The 20474-nt window shown below is 66.5% G+C and overlaps 1 protein-coding gene across 3 annotated transcripts; it reads right to left on the bottom strand.

The window, feature by feature from the left end:
• Positions 1-2365: 2365 nt before the first annotated feature.
• NGFR (nerve growth factor receptor) lies at positions 2366-18110 on the bottom strand. Of its 3 annotated transcripts, XM_066205102.1 has the most exons (6): positions 18026-18110; positions 14057-14198; positions 8071-8430; positions 4148-4403; positions 3153-3313; positions 2366-2699 (listed from the first exon to the last, which is right to left on the bottom strand). In XM_066205102.1, exons 1-6 carry the CDS (start codon positions 18068-18070, stop codon positions 2398-2400), a joined length of 1266 nt encoding a protein of 421 aa, XP_066061199.1. In that variant the 5' UTR covers positions 18071-18110; the 3' UTR covers positions 2366-2397. The 3 variants fall into 3 exon arrangements, with proteins under 3 accessions (XP_066061199.1, XP_066061197.1, XP_066061198.1); XM_066205100.1 differs by lacking the exons at positions 14057-14198; positions 18026-18110 and having other exon boundaries at positions 2366-2702; positions 8071-9553; XM_066205101.1 differs by lacking the exons at positions 14057-14198; positions 18026-18110 and having other exon boundaries at positions 8071-9553.
• Positions 18111-20474: the final 2364 nt, after the last annotated feature.

Raw genomic sequence — 20474 nt, 5'->3', positions numbered from 1 at the left:
TCCCCGAGGAGTGTTTAAGGCCAGAAACGAGGCGGGATCGAGGGATTGGGGCGGGAATTCCCGCCCGGAAGCGGAGAGGGGACAGGGCTGTCCCCAGGGCGGTGACACGTCGAGCAAAGGGACAGACGCAGTTTTTGTGGACAAGTCCTCGGGAGGGGCGGGAATTCCCGGCCCCGGGATTTTGGGGATGGATCCAGAGGGGTGGGAGGGGCCACACCTGGCCCGGGGGGCGGGGCCAGCTCACCTGGGACAGCGGGAATGGCGGGAAAGGAGAGGGCAAAGCTCAGGGGACATCGCGGGGACATCGGGGACAGCTCAGGGGACATCGCCAGGACATCGGGGACATCGCCGGGAGCTCGGGGACAGCTCGGGGACATCCCTGGGAGCTCGGGGACATCGCCAGGAGCTCGGGGACAGCTCAGGGGACATCGCCAGGAGCTGGGTGACATTGTCAGGAGCTCGGGGACATCGCCGGGAGCTCGGGGACAGCTCAGGGGACATCACCAGGAGCTCAGGGGACATCGCCAGGAGCTGGGTGACATCGCCAGGAGCTCAGGGGACATCACCAGGAGCTCAGGGGACATCGCCAGGAGCTGGGTGACATCGCCAGGAGCTCAGGGGACATCACCAGGAGCTCAGGGACAGCTCAGGGGACATCGCCAGGAGCTCGGGGACATCGCCAGGAGCTGGGTGACATCGCTGGGACATCAGTTGATGACTCGGGGGACATTTCCCAGACCGGTGACAGTTCAGGGGATATCGCCGGGAGCTTGGTGACATCGCCAGGAGAGCGGTGACATCTCTGGGAGCTCGGTGACACCTCAGGGGACATCCCTGTCCCGGTGCCACCTCAGGGGACATCCATCCCTGTCCTGGCGCCGCTGAGCCCGAACCGCCCCAAAAATGCCCTTTGACCTCTGTACAGCGATGTCACCTCCCCGGGGACGTGCCGGGGTCACCCACAGGGCACAGGGACCCGCGCGTCTCCTCAGTGTCCCCTCAGTGTCCCCCCCAGTGTCCCCTCAATGTCCCCCCAGTGTCCCCTCAGTGTCCCCCTCAGTGTCCCCTCAATGTCCCCTCAGTGTCCCCAGTGTCCCCTCAGTGACCCCTCAGTGTCCCCCTCAATGTCCCCTCAGTGTCCCCAGTGTCCCCTCAGTGTCCCCTCAAAGTCCCCTCAAAGTCCCCTCAGTGTCCCCTCAGTGTCCCCTCAAAGTCCCCTCAAAGTCCCCTCAAAGTCCCCTCAGTGTCCCCTCAGTGTCACCTCAATGTCCCCTCAGTGTCCCCTCAGTGTCCCCCTCAATGTCCCCTCAGTGTCCCCAGTGTCCCCTCAATGTCCCCTCAGTGTCCCCTCAGTGTCCCCCTCAATGTCCCCTCAGTGTCCCCAGTGTCCCCTCAATGTCCCCTCAGTGTCCCCTCAGTGTCCCCTCAGTGTCCCCTCAATGTCCCCTGCAGCCCCCTCAGGGGATGGGGTGGGGGGCAGGAGGAAGAGGAGGCCGGGGAGGGGGGAGAGGGCTGAGGGTGCCGGGGTCGCTCCCGTCTGTCCGTCTGTCCGTCTGTCCGTCTGTCCGTCTGTCCGTCTGTCCGTCTGTCCGTCTGTCCGTCTGTCCGTCTGTCTGTCCCCGCAGCCTCCCGGGGCTCTGAACGCTCTGCCCACAGCCGGGCTTTGGGGTCAGGGGGAGACTGAACCCCCCAACCCCTCCCGGGGCCGGGATTTGGGGTCAGGATGGGGCTGAGCCCCCCAACCCCTCCAGGAACCAGGATTTGGGGTCAGGGTGGGGCTGAGCCCCCCAACCCCTCCCGGGGCCGGGCTTTGGGGTCAGGGTGGGGCTGAGCCCCCCAACCCCTCCAGGAACCAGGATTTGGGATCAGGGTGGGGCTGAGCCCCCCAACCCCTCCAGGAACCAGGATTTGGGATCAGGGTGGGGCTGAGCCCCCCAACCCCTCCAGGAACCAGGATTTGGGGTCAGGATGGGGCTGAGCCCCCCAACCCCTCCAGGAACCAGGATTTGGGGTCAGGGTGGGGCTGAGCCCCCCAACCCCTCCAGGAACCAGGATTTGGGGTCAGGGTGGGGCTGAGCCCCCCAACCCCTCCAGGAACCAGGATTTGGGGTCAGGGTGGGGCTGAGCCCCCCAACCCCTCCAGGAACCAGGATTTGGGGTCAGGATGGGGCTGAGCCCCCCAACCCCTCCCGGGGCCGGGCTTTGGGGTCACGCTCAGGGGCTGCCCCGCCCCGCAGGCCCCGCCAGCGGCCGGTACCCAAACCTCCACCTCCACCGTCTCCCCCGGCACAACCCGAGCCCACCACCACCGCCACCACCGCCGTCCCCCGTCCCGCGCCCCCGCCGCCGTCCCCCCACAGCCCCCTGGGGTCCGGGGGAGCCCCCCCGGGCCGCCCTTCAGACGGGGGAGGTGGCGGTGGAGCCGCTGGCCAGGCTGTCGGCGATGTCGCCGCGCTGGGCGCGCCGCAGGGCCGCCAGCAGCGCCTCCAGCGTGGCCGAGTCCCGGCGGCCCCAGTGCTCCAGCAGCGCCCGGCCCGGCCGCTCCTGGCGCCCGAAGGTGTCCAGGGCCTCGTCCTTGTAGCCCAGCTCGGCCGCCAGGTGCCTCCAGGTGTCCTCGGCCGAGCCGCCCAGAAGCTTCTCCACCTCGTCCTGCTTGGCGGCCGGCAGCGCGGCGTAGGGCGTGCCCTCGGCTTTGGGGGCTGCTGGGGAGGGGACACGGGGTTGGGGTCCGGCCTGGGGGGAGGGGGTCCGTGCTCCCGGCATGTCCCGGGGTGTCCTTGTTCATCCCGGGGTGTCCCTGTCCATCCCCGGTGTCCCTGTCCATCCCCAGTGTCCCCTGCCCATCCTCCCTGTCAATCCCCAAGTGTCCCCACCCAACCCTGTGACGTCCCTGCCCATCCCGGAGTGTCCCTGTCCACCCTGGGGTGTCCCTGCCCATCTCAGGTGTCCCGGGGGTCCCACCTGTCCCCTGGGTGTCCCTGCCCCCCCCGTGCCCCCCGGGGGTCCCACCTGTCCCCTGGGTGTCCCTGCCCCCCCCGTGTCCCCCGGGGGTCCCACCTGTCCCCTGGGTGTCCCTGCCCCCCCCGTGCCCCCCGGGGGTCCCACCTGTGCCCTGGGTGTCCCTGCCCCCCCGTGTCCCCCGGGGGTCCCACCTGTGCCCTGGGGGCCCTGCCCGGGGGGCTGCTGGTCGTGCAGGCTCTGGCTGTCCACCGAGATGCCGCTGTCGCTGTGCAGCTTCTCCCCCTCGGGGGACGGCGTCTGGTTCACCGGGCGGTTGTTGGCGCCCTGCTTGTTCTGCTTGCAGCTGTTCCACCTGCGGGCACGGGGACAGCCGGGTGACGTCCCCGAGGGTGGCAGGGGATTGTCCCTCCCTGGGGATTGTCCCTCCCTGGGAATTGTCCCTTTCCCTGGGGATTGTCCCTCCCCTGGGGATTGTCCCTCCCTGGGGATTGTCCCTCCCTGGGAATTGTCCCTTTCCCTGGGGATTGTCCCTCCCCTGGGGATTGTCCCTCCCTGGGGATTGTCCCTCCCTGGGGATTGTCCCTTTCCCTGGGGATTGTCCCTCCCCTGGGGATTGTCCCTCCCCTGGGGATTGAACCATTTCTGGTTTCTGTCCCAGTGCCAGGACAAGGGCAGGGCCAGGACAAGGGACAGGACAGCGACAGACAGGGGACAGTCCCTGGCCCCACAGCGTCCCTGTCCCCACCATGTCCCTGTTCCCGTCCCCACAGTGTCCCCGCCCCCACCGTGCCCCTGTCCCCATCCCCACAGCGTCCCTGTCCCCATCCCCACAGTGTCCCTGTCCCCACCGTGTCCCTGTCCCCACCGTGTCCCTGTCCCCATCCCCACAGTGTCCCCATCCCCACCGTGTCCCCATCCCCACCGTGTCCCCATCCCCACCGTGTCCCCGTCCCCACAGTGTCCCTGTCCCTGTCCCCACCGTGTCCCTGTCCCCATCCCCACAGTGTCCCCATCCCCACCGTGTCCCCATCCCCACCGTGTCCCCGTCCCCACAGTGTCCCTGTCCCCACAGTGTCCCTGTCCCTGTCCCCACAGTGTCCCTGTCCCTGTCCCCACCGTGTCCCTGTCCCCATCCCCACCGTGTCCCCGTCCCCGCCCTGTCCCCGTCCCCACCACCCCCCCGCACCTCTTGAAGGCGATGTAGGCCACCAGCCCCACCACCACGGCGGCCAGGATGGAGCAGTAGACGGGGATGAGGTTGTCGCTGCCGCCGTGGGTGACCACGGGCCGCGAGCTGCCCATGGCCGCGGTGGCCGTGCCGGGGACGGCGCTGGTGGCCGCGCTGGCCGCGCCCTCGGTGCCCGGCGGGTCCCTGGTGGCCGCCTCGGGGGTCTCGGGGCCCCCCAGGGACGGGCTGGGCGTCGTCCAGCGAGGGTGGAGACCTGCCCCGGGATGGAGGGAGAGGGAAAATCAGGGCTGGGGGGGATTCCTGCGGGAAACCCTTCCCGAGGCTGAGAGGGGTGGGGGGGACAGCTGGGCCGGGAGAGGGACAGGGAGGGGACAGGGAGGGGACAAGGACAGGGAAGGGACAGGGATGGGACAGGGATGGGACAGGGATGGGACAGGGAAGGGACAGGGAGGGGACAGGGAGGGGACAGGGAGGGGACAGGGATGGGACAGGGAAGGGACAGGGAGGGGACAGGGACAGGGAGGGGACAGGGAGGGGACAGGGAGGGGACAGGGATGGGACAGGGATGGGCCAGGGGAAGGGACAGGGATGGGACAGAGAGGGGACAGGGATGGGACAGGGATGGGACAGGGATGGGACAGGGATGGGACAGGGACAGGGACAGGGACAGGGATGGGACAGGGATGGGACAGGGGAAGGGACAGGGATGGGACAGGGAGGGGACAGGGGAAGGGACAGGGAGGGGACAGGGAAGGGACAGGGATGGGACAAGGACAGGGAAGGGACAGGGAGGGGACAGAGAGGGGACAGGGAGGGGACAGGGAGGGGACAGGGAGGGGACAGGGGAGGGACAGGGAAGGGACAGGGAAGGGACAGGGGAAGGGACAGGGGAAGGGACAGGGGAAGGGACAGGAATTAGGGATTAGGGACAGGACAAGGGACAGGGCACAGGGACAGGGACAGGCTGAGGTGGCCCAGGGGCCCCACGCCCCGCCCGGGGCCGCTCCTGGAGTCTGGATCTGCCCCTTTCCCGGCCCCGTCCGGGAGTGACCCCGCGTCCCTGCCACAGCCGGGTGTGTCCCAGGAGCGGAAATGTCTGGTCTTGTCCCAGGGGAACGCGTGCCTGCCTCAGCCCGTCCCATCCATCCCGTCCCACTGATCCCACTGATCCCATCCATCCCGTCCCACTGATCCCAGTGATCCCACTGATCCCATCCATCCCGTCCCACTGATCCCACTGATCCCATCCCATCCATTCCGTCCCACTGATCCTATCCCACCGATCCCATCCCATTGATCCCACTGTTCCCAATGACCCTATTGACTCCACTGATCCCATTGAGCCCACTGATCCCACTGATCCCATCCCATTGATCCCATCATATCGACCCCACTGATCCCACTGTTCCAATGACCCCACTGATCCTATTGAGCCCACTGATCCCACTGATCCCAGTGATCCTGTCCCACCCCACTGATCCCACCAATCCCATCCTATTGATCCCATCCCATTGACCCTATTGACCCCACTGATCCCACCGATCCCATCCCGAATTCCCTGTTCCCCGTCTGGGTGCTGCCACCGCCAGGCCCAGGAATTGCGAGGGGCCGGAATTCTGCCAGACTGGAACTGTGAAGGGCTGGAATGGAGCCCGGGCTGGAATAGCGAGGGGCTGGAATCGTCAAAGGCTGGAATTGTCAGGGGCCGGCATCCCGCCCCGCCGCGCCCCGGGGGCTCGGCGCTGTCGCCGCGGCACGGGGGGGCCGGTGACATCCTGCCCCGCCGTGCCCCGGCCCCCGCTGCCCTCGGGGCGCCGCCGCCGACAGGACAAAGGCCGCGCTGTGCCCGGGCCCGGCGGCTCCGTTCACCCGGGCCTGCCCCGCTCCCGCCCGGGACAAAGCGCTTTTCTCCCCGGCCGCGGGCGCTGACGCCGCTCGGGGCCGGGGGATCGCCGCCGGCAGCCCCGGCTGGAGCACCGGAAACTGCCCGGAGCCGAAAAAAGGTGGATTCTCCCAGGAAAAATTCCCTTTATCTGTCCCTGACCCCAATGCCGACCATGGGATGTCCAGGCTGAATCCCAGGGATGAATTCTGGATGTGCCCTCGAGCCCTTTCCCACCTGGAGTCACCCCAAAAAAAGGTGGATTTTCCCAGGAAAAAATTCCCTTTCTCTGTTCCCAGCCCTAATCCCGGCCATGGGATGCCCAGGCTCCATCCCAGAGAATCCCGGGGGGGGGGGTTAAATCCCTAAAAAAGGTGGATTTTCCCAGGAAAATTTCCCTTTTCCCTGTTCTCAGCCATGGGATGTCCAGGCTCCATCCCAGAGAATCCCAGGGGGTGTTAAATCCAGGTGGATTCCGGATGAGCCCTCCAGCCCTTTCCCGGATGGAGCCACCCCAAAAAAAGGTGGATTTTCCCAGGAAAAATTCCCTTTTCATCCCGCAGCTCTTCCCTCCCCACACCTCCCACGCTCTGGACGCACCTGGCAGGGCCGGGATGGAGGGAGGGGTGTGGGAATTCCGGGGGCGATTTGGGAATTCCGGGATCGGGACCCCCCCAGTTCCCTGCAATGGGATCTGCAGGTGGACGGTGGGAGCCCGGCTGGATTCGTGTGGGAATCCGGCCTCGGGCCGGGATTCTGTGGGAATTCCGAGGCTGGAAGGAGCTGGGAGGGCTTTCCCTGCCCGGGGCCGGGATTTGCGGCGGAAGGAAGGAAAAATCCCGGAGCTTTTGGGCAGGAAAAGAAACTGTCGCAGCTGAGGCTGAGGAGGGGAAAAGCGTTTTAGTGCTCCATAAATCCCTGCCAGGCCGGGATCATCCCGGGAAATCATCACCTCTTCCCAAACAAAGCCCAGCGCCGGCTCCAGGGGAAACCCGAGCCCCATTTCCGGGCGCTCAGATTTTGTTCCCGGCTCTGGCTTTGGGTCTGCCCCCGCTGGTGCCTTTTTTCACGGGGCTGGGGCTGGTTTCGGGATGTTAATGGGGAATGGGAGGAATCCCCAGCTCCTTCCTTTTGCCAAACGCTTCCAGATCCCAGAGACTGGGGCTGGTTTGGGGATGCTGAGAGGAAACCCCAGCTCCTTCCTCTTCTCCAGCACTTCCAGATCCCAGAGACTGGGGCTGTGTTTTTGATATGCTGATGGGGAATGGGAGGAATCCCCAGCTCCTTCCTTTTGCCAAACGCTTCCAGATCCCAGAGATCTGGACTGGTTTTGGGATGCTGATGGGGGCTGGGAGAAAACCCCAGGTCCTTTCTGCCAGACCCCGGAGGTTGGGGCTGTTCTTGGGATGCTGATGGGGAATGGGAGGAATCCCAGCTCCTTTCTGCCAGACCCCAGCCCTGCTCCCCAAACCCGAGCCGAGCCACGCTCAATCACCTCCCCCACGAATTTCCCCCGCGGTGGCGGCAGCAGAGCCGTGATGACGACAACAGCCGTGACAACGCCCCGGTGACAACACCCCGGTGACAACCATGCCACGGTGACGACAACGCCCCGGTGACGACAACGCCACAGTGACGACAACGCCATGGTCACAACAACGCCATGGTCACAACGACGCCATGGTGACAATGCCACGGTGATGACAACGCCACAGCGACAACGCCCCGGTGACAACAACGCCACGGTGACGACAACGCCACGGTGACGACAACGCCACGGTGACGACAACGTCACGCTGACGACAACGTCACGGTGACAACGACGCCACGGTGACAACGACGCCATGGTGACAATGCCACGGTGATGACAATGCCACAGCAACAACGCCCCAGTGACAACAACGCCACGGTGATGACAACGCCACGGTGACGACAACGCCACGGTGACGACAACGCCACGGTGACGACAACGTCACGGTGACAACAACGCCACAGTGACAACAACACCACGGTGACGACAACACCCCGGCTCTCTTACCCCGGCACTCGGCGTCCGCCACGGCCGTGCACTCCCGCACCAGCACCTCGTTCTCCTCGCAGGTGGTGCAGGGCAGGCAGGGGTCCACGAAGTTGGCCACGCTGGAGAAGGTGCCCTCGGGGCACTCCTCGCACACCGTGTCCTGCGAGTCCTTGCAGGGGAACATGAGGCCGAAGCCGGCCTGGCACACGCGGCACTCGCGGCAGCTCCCGCTGGCCTCGTCCTGGAAGTAGCCGTAGGCGCAGCGGCAGAGGGCGTCGTCCGACTCCACGCAGGGCGCCGACATGCTCTGCAGCCCCACGCACTGCGTGCACGGCTTGCAGGGCTCCGTGGCGCTCACCGTGTCCGAGAAGGTGACGCCTGCGGGGACACCGGGGGGACAGCACGGGACAAGGGGTGGTTGGGAGGAAATCGCGGTTTGTGTTCGAGGCGTTTCTCCGTGGGGTTGGAGGGAGAGGGGACCCCGGCACGTCCCGGCCTCCCTCCGGGCTTGGTTACCCCTTTGCACCGTCCCCGTTCCTACGGGAATTCCCAGCTCTGAGCAATCTCCAGACTCAGCTTCCCACTTGCATCTCCCCCATTCACGCAGAAATTCCCAGCTCACGGAAACTCCCAGCTGGCAGAAATTCCCAGTTCTGGCACCCTCCAGGCTCTTTTTCCCATTAACGCCTTCCCCATTCCCACAACAATTCCCAGCTCTGGCCTCCCACAAATCCAGCTCCCCGTTAACACCGTCCCCATTCCCGCAGAAATTTCCAGCTGGCAGAAATTCCCAGTTCTGGCACATTCCAGGCTCCCCTTCCCCTTAACACCTGCACCATTTCCACAACAATTCCCAGCTCCGAGCATCCGCCAAAGGTTCTTTTTCCCATGAAAGCTTCCCCCATTCCTGCAGAAATTCCCAGCTCCGACATCCCCCGGGCTCTTCAGCCCATTAACACCTTCCCCATTCCCACCTCCTCATCCCATTCCTGCTCCTCATCCCATTCCTGCTCCCATTCCCGTCTCCTCCTCCCATTCCCCATCCCATTCCCCTCGCAATTCCCCGCTCCCCGTGGATCCATCCCGCCTGCTCTGCCCCCATTGCCCATCCCAGCCCTCCCCGCGTTCATTCCTTGTTTTTTTTTATTCCCATCTCTGACCTTCCGCCGCTCCCTCCGGGCATCCCGCTCTCCTCACATCCCATCCCTTTCCCTTTTCCTCTCCTCACATCCCATCCCTTTCCCTTTTCCTCTCCTCACATCCCATCCCTTTCCCTTTTCCTCTCCTCACATCCCGTCACTTTCCCTTTTCCCCTCCTCTCAATCCCGTCCCTTTCCCCTCCATCCACATCCTGCCCGGGGTGTCCCCTCCCGGGGGCTGCGGTGCCATCGGGAGGTGACAGCGGTGGGTGCCCCCAGAGGTGACAGCGGTGCCCCCAGAGGTGACAGCGGTGCCCCCGGAGGTGACAGCGGTGCCCCCGGAGGTGACAGCCCCGATCCGCTGACTCGGCCCGGCCCCGCGGCCGCCGGCGCTCGGGTTTCAGCGCTGCCGGGGAAATCGATCCCCCCGCCCGCTCCCGGAGGAGCTGCGGGGTATTTTTAGCCCCGGAAGAGGGGTCGGAGCCCGGGCCGGAGGGCGCAGCTGCTGCCGGCCCCACCGCCCCCAGCCCGGGAAATTCCAGCCCCGGGGGGGGAGGAAGGGCCGGGGAGCCCGGCCGGGATCTCGGGAGAACGAGCCGGGCTGGGGGGATCCCTGATCCCGGGGATGGGGATCCCTGATCCCGGGGATGGGGATGGAGATCCCTGATCCCGGGGATGGGGACGGGGATCCCTGATCCCGGGGTTGGGGATCCCTGATCCCGGCGATGGGGACGGGGATCCCTGATGCCGGGGATGGGGATCCCTGATCCAGGGGTGGGGATGGAGATCCCTGATCCTCGATGTCCCTGCCCTGTCCCTGCTGTCCCCTCGGTGTCCCCGCTGTCCCCACCCGTCGGTGCCCCTGCTGTCCCCCCTGTCCCCTCCGTCCCCACCGGTCGGTGTCCCCGCTGTCCCCTCTGTCCCCTCCGTCCCCAGCGGTCGGTGGCCCTGCGCTGTCCCCTCTGTCCCCTCCGTCCCCAGCGGTCGGTGTCCCCTCTGTCCCCTCCGTCCCCACCGGTCTGTGGCCCTGCGCTGTCCCCCCTGTCCCCTCCGTCCCCAGCGGTCGGTGTCCTCGCTGTCCCCCCTGTCCCCTCCGTCCCCAGCGGTCGGTGTCCCCGCTGTCCCCTCGGTGTCCCCTCCGTCCCCAGCGGTCGGTGGCCCTGCGCTGTCCCCTCTGTCCCCTCTGCCCCCAGCGTTCGGTGGCCCTGCCCTGTCCCCTCTGTCCCCTCCGTCCCCAGCGGCCGGTGGCCCCGCGCTGTCCCCGCTGTCCCCCCTGTCCCCTCCGTCCCCAGCGGTCGGTGGCCCCGCGCTGTCCCCGCTGTCCCCCCTGTCCCCTCCGTCCCCAGCGGTCGGTGGCCCCGCGCTGTCCCCGCTGTCCCCCCTGTCCCCTCCGTCCCCACCGGTCGGTGTCCCCGCTGTCCCCCCTGTCCCCTCCGTCCCCAGCGGTCGGTGTCCCCGCTGTCCCCTCGGTGTCCCCTCCGTCCCCAGCGGTCGGTGGCCCTGCGCTGTCCCCTCGGTGTCCCCTCCGTCCCCAGCGGTCGGTGGCCCTGCGCTGTCCCCTCTGTCCCCTCTGCCCCCAGCGTTCGGTGGCCCTGCCCTGTCCCCTCTGTCCCCTCCGTCCCCAGCGGCCGGTGGCCCCGCGCTGTGCCCGAGCCGCCCCGAGCGGGGCGGGGGCGCACCCGCGGCTCGCATTAAGCCGGGCTCACGGCCGGCACTATCCTGAATTATTGATGCGCCCCATTAGCGCGGGGAAGTGGCCGGGGAGGCTTTGGGCTGAGTGCGCACATTTACGGCGGCGGCCGCCGAAGGTTTCTGAGCCGAGCAATTACAGCCGGGATCCAAAGCGGCCCCCGCGTCCCTCCCTCCCCCGGCGCTGAGGGATAAATAAATCATGAGGCAGCAACCGGGGCCTCGGGGGGGGCTGGGAAGGAAAAAAAAGAGGAAATTAGAGCGAATTCCCCCCGGGTTTGGGATGGTGTCTGGCAGCTCCCCCCCCTCCGGGGCTCTGGCGTTGGTTGTAGAAGGGTTTTTTGTTTGCTTTGTTTTGTTTTTCCAAAACGATCGGGAAGGAGTCCAAGGGAGTGCCCGGAGAGGCTGATTTGGGGATGATCAGCCCGAATTCCCAGCCCGGGGGGCGGGAGGGGACGATCAGCCCGAATTCCCAGCCCGGGGGAAAGGTGGGCACCCCCCGCCCCGGCCCTGCCCACATTCCTGAGGCTGTGCCAGGAGCGGGGCTGCCTCCACCTGCCCGGGATCCAGGGGGATCCAGGGGGATCCAGGGGGATCCAGGGGCACAGGGGTGGCTGCGGTGCCTGCGGGTTCCCTTCCCTCCACACCCCGAAATCCCTCTCAGGGAAGGGCTCGGGGCAGGGAGGTTTTCCCTGGGTGGGATCCAGACCTCGCTGGGATCCGGATTTTGGTGGAATCGGGATCTGGCCCTCCCTGGGATCCAGCCCCTGGTGGGATCCGGATTTTGGTGGAATCGGGATCTGGCCCTCCCTGGGATCCAGCCCCTGGTGGGATCCATCCCTCCCTGGGATCCAGCCCCTGGTGGGATCCAGCCCTCCCTGGGACCCAGCCCTCCCTGGGATCCATCCCCTCCCTGGGATCCAGCCCTGCCCGTGCTGCGTTTCCGGGCCGGGTTCAGGGACGCGGGTTCAAATCCATCCATCGATCCCGCAGGACTCGGAGGTATTTTTAGCCCTGCCCTGGCTCTGCTCTGTCCCCGCTCGGCTCCTGCAGCCTCCTCTCCCTCCTCCTCCTCCTCTTCGCCCCCTCGCAGCCTGGCTCTGTCCCTCCCCCTGTGCCATCGTCCCCCCGGAGCCCCCCGGGCCGGGCTGGCACCGACGGCGGCGGGTCCTTCAGCCTGCACAGGGCCCCGGGGTGCTCCTGGAATGGTGTGACAGTGACCCTGGAATTGTCTGGGTGATCCTGGAACTGTGTGACAGTGATCCTGGAATGGTGTGACAGTGATCGTGGAATTGTGTGAGTGATCCTGGAATGGTGTGACAGTGACCCTGGAATTGTCTGGGTGATCCTGGAATTGTGTGAGTGATCCTGGAATGGTGTGACAGTGACCCTGGAATTGTGTGAGTGATCCTGGAATGGTGTGACAGTGATCCTGGAATTGTGTGAGTGATCCTGGAATGGTATGACAGTGACCCTGGAATTGTCTGGGTGATCCTGGAATTGTGTGAGTGATCCTGGAATGGTGTGACAGTGACCCTGGAATTGTGTGAGTGATCCTGGAATGGTGTGACAGTGACCCTGGAACTGTCTGGGTGATCCTGGAACTGTGTGACAGTGATCCTGGAATGGTGTGACAGTGATCCTGGAATTGTGTGAGTGATCCTGGAATGGTGTGAGTGATCCTGGAATGGTGTGACAGTGACCCTGGAATTGTCTGGGTGATCCTGGAACTGTGTGACAGTGATCCTGGAATGGTGTGACAGTGATCCTGGAACTGTGTGACAGTGATCCTGGAATGGTGTGACAGTGATCCTGGAATTGTCTGGGTGATCCTGGAACTGTGTGACAGTGATCCTGGAATGGTGTGACAGTGATCCTGGAACTGTGTGACAGTGATCCTGGAATGGTGTGACAGTGATCCTGGAATTGTGTGAGTGATCCTGGAATGGTGTGAGAGTGATCCTGGCCTTGTGTGACCCATCCTGGCATTGAGTGACCAATCCTGGCATTTTCTGACGCCGATCCTGGCACCGTGTGCCTGATCCTGGCATTGTCTGAGTGATCCCGGCCTTGTGTGACCCATCCTGGCATGGTGTGACAACCATCCTGGCATTTTCTGACGCTGATCCCGGCATTGTCTGAGTGACCCCGGCATTTTGTGACAGTGCTCCCGGCCCTGCTCCTCCTCCCGCGCTCCCTCGGGGCTCCCTCTCTCTCGGCTCCCACCGACATTTATGGAGCGTTTATGGACACGGGAATCGTGCCTGGAGATCTCCTTCCCCTCCCTCCCGGGGTTTGCCTCTCCCTTCTCCCTGCTGCTGTTGTTATTTTGTGGATTTTGCAAGGTTTGGAATTAAAAAATAAATAAATGGGAGATGTCCCTGGGGTGAATCTGGGGTCAGCCAGGGCGGGCTGGGGGATTTTTTGGGGTGGGGAGAGGGCAGGAACGGGGCTGGGAATGTGTTTGGGATCAGATCCCAGCCCAGGGAGAGGAAGCATCGGCAGGGAGGAGCTTTTCAGGGAGGCTGGGGGTGCTGCAGGGCCCAGGGGATCCGGGAATATCCCAATCCCAGGGATCACCCATTGCTCCTGTGCACGCCGCCACCCCAAATCCCAAATATCCCAAATCCCCAGTATCAAATATCCCAAATATCCAATACCCCAAATATCAAATATCCCAAATATCCAATACCCTAAATATCAAATATCCCAAATATCAAATAACCCAAATATCCCAAATCCTAAATATCAAATATCCCAAATCCCAAACATCCCAGATCCTAAATCCCGAACATCCCAGATCCCAAACATCCCAAACATCCCAAATCCCACATATCAAATATCCCAAATCCCAAACATCCCGAACCTCCCAAATCCCAAGCATCCCAAACCCTAAACCTCAAACATCAAATACCCCAAATACCCCAGATCCCAAATCTCTCAAACCCCAAATATCAAACATCCCAGACCCCGAAGATCCCGACCCCCAGACAAACACCCCAAACCCCTCGCCGTGCCCCCAGCCCGCTCTCCGCTCCCACCTTCGGGGCTCGGCCCCAAACCCCGAACGCCCATTTCGGGGGGACAAACCCCTCCCACGTCCCCAGAGGCCTCCGGCCTCGGCCCGGGGGTGACCGGGGCCCCCGGACGCTCTGGGGACGCTCCGGGGCACTCACTGTCCAGGCAGGGCTCGCAGACGGTCTGGTTGGCGCCGCAGGGCTGCAGCACGCCCTCGCCCACGCCGCAGGCCCGGCAGCACTCCCCGGCCGCCGTGAAGAGCCCGGACACGCAGCCGTCCTCGGAGCCGCCCGCGGGGACCTGTGGGGACAGCGGGACACGGCGTCACCCTGACACTGTCACCCGGGGTCTGGGGACACCCCCGGGGGAAGGGGCTGTGATGGGGGACACCCCGCTCGGGGAAAAATGTGATTTTCCAGGTAAAATTCACTCCTCAGGAGAGGAACAGGTGACAGCCGTGGGGACAGCGGGACACCGCGTCACCCTGTCACTGTCACCCGGGGTCTGGGGACATCCTCGGGGCAAGGGGTTGTGATGGGGACACCCCGCTCGGGAGAAATTCAGATTTTTGGGGAGGGAAAAGGGATTTTCCAGGCAAAATTCACTCAGGAAAAAGAAAAACCAACACCTGTCCCCCCAAAAACCCCTCCTCACCATCACCGCGGGGTGCAGGGACCCCCAAACCCCTCCTGGCCACAACCACGGGGTGCAGGGACCCCCAAACCCCTCCTGGCCAGCACCGCGGGGTGCAGGGACCCCCAAACCCCTCCTCACCATCACCGCGGGGTGCAGGGACCCCCAAGCCCCTCCTGGCCACAACCACGGGGTGCAGGGACCCCCAAACCCCTCCTGGCCAGCACCGCGGGGTGCAGGGACCCCCAAACCCCTCCTGGCCAGCACCGCGGGGTGCAGGGACCCCCAAACCCCTCCTCACCATCACCGCGGGGTGCAGGGACCCCCAAACCCCTCCTCACCAGCACCGCGGGGTGCAGGGACCCCCAAACCCCTCCTGGCCAGCACCGCGGGGTGCAGGGACCCCATCCCTCCACCCCACCTCCCCCCGCCCGCAGCCCCACGTCCGGCCCGTGCCTTGGCCGCCCACCCACGGCTGATTCGGGGAGATGATTTTTGGGGGGGGGGGTGGGGGAGGCTCGGGGGAGCATCTGGCGGCCTCGTCAGCGCCTTGGCCGCGTCCCCGCGCTCGGAGCATCCGGCGGGGCGCAGACAATGGAGCGCCGGCGGCGGGCGGCAGCGTGACAGAGCGCTCCCGTTCCCCCGCGCCCCCCGCCTGCCCCCGGCCGCGCGGACCCTGCTCACCGACCCTTCCCCACACCCTGCTCACCGACCCTTTATTCAGGATCTTTTTCCAGATCCTTTTTCCAGACCCTTTTCTCAGGTCCTTCTCCAGGATCCTTTTCCCAGATCCTTTTCCCAGACCCTTCTTCCAGATCCTTCTCCCAGACCCTTTTTCCCGGGATCTTTTTCCAGCCCCTCCTCACAGCCCCTTTCCCAGACCCTTTTCCCAGGCCCTTCTCCAGGATCCTTTACCCAGACCCTTTTCCTGGGCTCTTTTCCCAGACCCTTTATTCAGGATCTTTTTCCAGATCCGTTTTCCAGCCCCTTTTTCCAGGCCCATTTCCCAGGCTCTTTTTCCAGTCCCTTTCTCCAGGATCTTTCTCCCTTTTCCAGACCCCTTTTCGAGATCCTTTTCCCAGACCCTTTTCCCAGGCCCTTTCTCCAACCCCTTTATTCCAGGCCCTTTTCCAGCTCCTTTCTCCAGGCTCTTTTTCCAGCCCCTTTATTCCAGGCCCCTCTTCCCAGGCCCTTTGTCCCAGCCCAGCTCCGGGCGGGCAGGAGGGATTGGAATATCGGGAATCCTCCCAGCACCCCCAAGCATCCCCTGGGGAAGGGTTTGGGGTGGGGCTGCGCCCACTGGCCCCTCGTGGGGGGCACTTTTGGGATTTTGGAGCCGGCCTGGCCACAGCTCATCCCGCTGCTCCCTTTGGGCGGAGCAGAGCATCCCAGGATCCCAGAGCATCCCAGGATCCCAGAGCATCCCAGGATCCCAGGGCTTCCAGTGATCCCAGAGCATCCCAGGATCCCAGAGCATCCCAGGATCCCAGGGCTTCCAGTGATCCCAGAACATCCCAGGATCCCAGAACATCCCACGAACCCAGAGTTCCCATCTCTCCCAGAGCTCCCATCTCTTCCAGAGCATCCTATATCCCAGAACATCTCAGGATCCCAGAGCATCCCGTGATCCCAGAGTTTCCAGATCCCCCAGAGCATCCTATATCCCAGAATATCCCATGACTCCAGAGCTTGCAGTTCCCCCAGAGCATCCCGTGGTCCCGGATGTCCCACCTCTCCCGGATCTCCCACCTCTCCCAGAAGATCCCACGATCCCAGAACTTCCACCTCTCGCGGATCTCCCCGTCCTCGGGCAGCCACGATCCGCCGCCGCCCGCGGCCACCTGTCCCCTCCCCGCGGGGCCGCGGCCAGCCCCGCCGCCAAGCCCCGCCGAAAAGGCAATTCCCGGCTCCAGGCGCGGCTTTTCCCTCCTCCCAGCCTTTCCCCCGGGGCTCGGGGGGCACCTGGCCCGGGTTTGGCCGCCTCGTCGGCGCGGCTCCCGGTGACAAAGGCTCCGTCCCCGCCGCCGGCCCGGCCCGCGGGGAGAGCTCCGAGCGGCGGTCGGGGGGCGCGGCGGCATTCGGGGAGCCCCGGCTGGGGATGGAGGGTGGCTCCGGCTGGATCCGGGCCCGGCAGCGGGACCCGCGGGGCCAGCGCGGCCTGAGCCGGGCCAGCGACGAGACCGCCAGAGGCCGAACCGCAAAACTGCCGCGGGGCGCGGAGTTCGGGCAGCTCGGGGAGCCGCGGCCGCGGAGGATCCGCCGCTCCCGGGACGGGCAGGGCAGGAACCGGGAGGAGACAGCGGGGGGGCCGGGGTGCGGGGATTTGGGGTGCGGGGGGTCCCGGGGTGCGGGAATTTGGGGTGCGGGGGGTCCCGGGGTGCGGGGATTTGGGGTGCGGGGGGTCCCGGGGTGCGGGAGTCCTGGGGTGGGGGATCCCCGGGCTGCGGGGGGTCATGGGGTGTGGCAGTCCCGGGGGATCCGGGCACAGCTGGGGGGACATCTGGGGTCCCCCCGGGTACACCCCCAGCCCCGCAGGTGCAGCCCCCCCCCCCCCTCACCCCGAGGTGACCCCGGCTCAGGGAAGCGGCGATTTGGGGACAATCACGGGGGGAACGCTCGGGATCCATCCCCGCGGTCCCCGGGGGGGGGGGGGGGTTGGACAGGGACCCCCCCACACACACACCGGCTCCGCTCAGCTCCGCCTTTACCACCCTGCCCGAGCACCCCCGGGGACCCCCATCAAACCCTGAGCCCCACAACCCGCCCCGGGCCCCCCCCTCTCTGCGGCCCCCCCCCCCCCGCCCTGAATTTGTTTTTTGGGTTTTTTTTTGTTGCGTGTGGGGCGCACGGCGAGGGCTGCGGAGGGAGGACAAGGCTGCGAGCCTTCCCTCCGGGAGAGTCCGGAGCCGGGAGAGTCCGGAGCAGGGTTTGGGGGGGCTGTGCGGGAGGGGCCCAAGGCACCGGGGGGGCTCCGTCACCCTTTGCGGTGACAGAACTCGGGGCTGCGGCACCGGAGGGGCTGCGGGACCCCCCAACCCCACCCAGCTCCCCCCGACTCCCCACCCCCGGGGGCTCCCCGGTACCTCCGGGACCCCCAACCCCTCACAGCGGGGTCCCCTCTGCCGCCTGTGCTGCCCCCCGAGTCCTCACCCTCCCCAGGACCCCCCAAACCCCCCCAGTGATGCCTCGGGGACCCCCGGGACCCCCCCAGTGACGTCCCCGGGACCCCCAACCCCTCACACAACGGGGTCCCCGCTGCCGCCTGTGCCGCCCCCCGAGTCCTCACCCAACCCGCGACCCCCCAAACCCCCCCAGTGATGCCTCCAGGACCCCCCAAACGCCCCCCCCCCACCCCGGTGATGCGTCCGGGCCCCTACACCCCCCCCCGCCCGGAGCCTCGGGGGCCGCTCCCGGTGCCCCCCGGCCGCCCCACGCCCGTCCCCGCCGGGGGCTCCGGGGGTCGGCTCCCCCCGGGGGCCGCTCCCCGCACTCACCGCCGGCAGCAGCAGCAGCAGCAGCAGCGGAGGGAGCGCGGCCATGGCGCGGGGGTGGGGGGGGGGGGACACACCGGGGACGCGGTGACACCCCCGGGGACGGTGACAGCCCCGGGGAGCGCGGCCCCGAGCTCTGCCCCGAGCTCTGCCCGGCCCCGCCGCGGCGGCGGCCAGAAAAGGGCTGCAAGTCCCTCCTCCTCCTCCTCCTCCTCCTCCTCCTCCTCCTGCCCGCCCCCGGAGCATCGCCCGGCCCGCGCCCTCCGCCGCCGCCGCCACACAAAGCCCGGGCCCCCCCGGGCCCCCCCGGGCCCCCCCGGGTCCCCCCGGGTCCCCCCGGGCCCCCCGCCCGCCCACCGAGCGTTTTTGGGGTGCGCTCGCCCCCTGCCCGCCCGGGGATGTTCGGGTGTCCCCCGTCCCCGGTTGTTGAGGGGTCGTTGTCTCCCTGCCGTGATGTCTGTCTGTCTGTCCGTCCGTCCGTCCATGCAGCCGCCTCTGCGTCCCCGCCTCTGCCGCGTCCGTGTGTCTGTCCTTGTCCGTCTGTCCCCGTCCCTGCCGTGTCCCCAGCCGTCTGTCCTTGTCCTTCTGTCCTCATGCTGCTGTCCCTGTCCTTCTGTGCCCATCCTCCTGTCCCCTGTCCTGTTGTCCCCGACCTGTCCCCACCCTTCTGTCCCCATCCCTCTGTCCCTGTCCTTCTGTCCCCATGCCTGCCATGTCCCCATCTGTCTGTCCTGTCCCCATCCTTCTGTCCCCGTCCCCACGGTGTCCCCACCAGCCCCGGGATGGTGTCACCACAGTCACCCCGGCTCCAGGGGACAAGTGACAACACCCCCAGCCTGGGGACACGCCGGGCCTGTCCCAGCCCCGCGGGTGACACCGAGAGGCCCCCGGAGGGTGACACACGGCGGGGCCTGAATTAAACCTTTGTCATTCCGCCCTCCAAAAAAAAAAAAAAAACCAAAAACCCCAATAAAAAATTCCCCATTTCGGCGTCCCGTGGTCCCTGGAAAGGTCCCCACGCGCCACCCCCCGGCGGTGGTGACACTCCCAGGGTGACTGTGCGTGGCCTCCTGCCCTCCCCGAGCCCACAGCGCCGCGTCAGGCCCACGACGCCCCGGGGCGGTCACCCGTCAGCGGCCGCGGTCACCGGCGACACCGGGCGCGACACCGGGCGCGGCCCCGAGCCGCTGCCCCCGCCCCGGGCCGGCTCCTCCGGCTCCAGGTGTTTCCGGCCCCCCCCGGCCTCCGCAGGTGCTTTGGGGGGTCGAGGGGGGGTCCCCAAATCCCGCCCCTTCCCCCAGCCCTGCAGCTCCCGAAACCCCCGGGGGAGGAGGCGCCGCTCCGCTGGATTTCCTCGGGGGAAAAAAAGAAATAAATAAACCACCAAAACCAATCCCGGGAAAAGCTGCACGAAATTCCCGCCCGGCTCATCCCGGGAAAGGCTGCCCGGAATTCTCTCTCCCGGCACGGAATTCCCTCCCTGGCGGCTTTCCCAGGGGATTAAAGCCCAGCCGGAGCCGCCGTTTGTTCTCCCCGAGGCGGGCACGACATCTGCGGGCCACATGGAGCCGCTCCCCGGCCGAGGAGCCGCGCCGGGGCCAGGTGGGAGCGGGCCGGGAGCGGCCCGGGGGGCGGCGTGCCCACCCGGGGGGCGGGATGACCACCGGGGGGGGGATGACCACCCGGGGGGCGGGATGACCACCCGGGGTCGGGATGACCACCCGGGGGACGGGATGACCACCTGGGGGTCGGCGTGTCCTCCCGGGGGGCGGGATGACCACCGGGGGTTTGGGATGACCACCCGGGGGGCGGGATGACCACCGGGGGTTTGGGATGACCACCGGGGGGCGGGATGACCACCGGGGGTTTGGGATGGCCACCCGGGGTTTGGGATGCCCACCCGGGGTTTGGGATGACCACCCGGGGGTCGGGGTGACCACCCGGGGGTCGGGGTACCCACCCGGGGTTTGGGATGCCCACCCGGGGTTTGGGATGACCACCCGGGGGTCGGGGTGACCACCCGGGGGTCGGGGTACCCACCCGGGGTTTGGGATGCCCACCCGGAGTTTGGGATGCCCACCCGGGATTTAGGATGACCACCCAGAGTTTGGGATGCCCATCCTGGGTTCAGGATGACCACCCAGAGTTTGGGATGCCCATCCTGGGTTTGAGTTGGCCACCCGGGGTTCGGGATTCCCTCCCAGGGGTCAGGATGCCCACCCCGGGTTTGGGATGCCCACGTGGGGGTCAGGATGCCCACCCTGTGTTTGGGATGCCCACCCCGGGTTTGGGATGCCCACAGAGGTTTGGGATGCCCACCGGGATTTGGGATTCCAGCCCCAACCCCAGCGTTTTAAGGTTTGGGTTTTTTTTCCTGGGGTCACGGCTGACCCCGCAGCCCCAGCGGGACGGGATGTGGGGTGACCCCCGGCCGCGGGGGACAAGGGACAAG

Source organism: Chamaea fasciata, unplaced genomic scaffold (genome assembly GCF_029207755.1).
Source record: "Chamaea fasciata isolate MVZ Bird 193981 ecotype frontalis unplaced genomic scaffold, bChaFas1.0.hap1 SCAF_27, whole genome shotgun sequence".
Classification (NCBI taxonomy): domain Eukaryota; kingdom Metazoa; phylum Chordata; class Aves; order Passeriformes; family Sylviidae; genus Chamaea; species Chamaea fasciata.
Note: the sequence above shows the minus strand (reverse complement) of the source record. Positions and strands in the feature narration are given on the sequence as shown.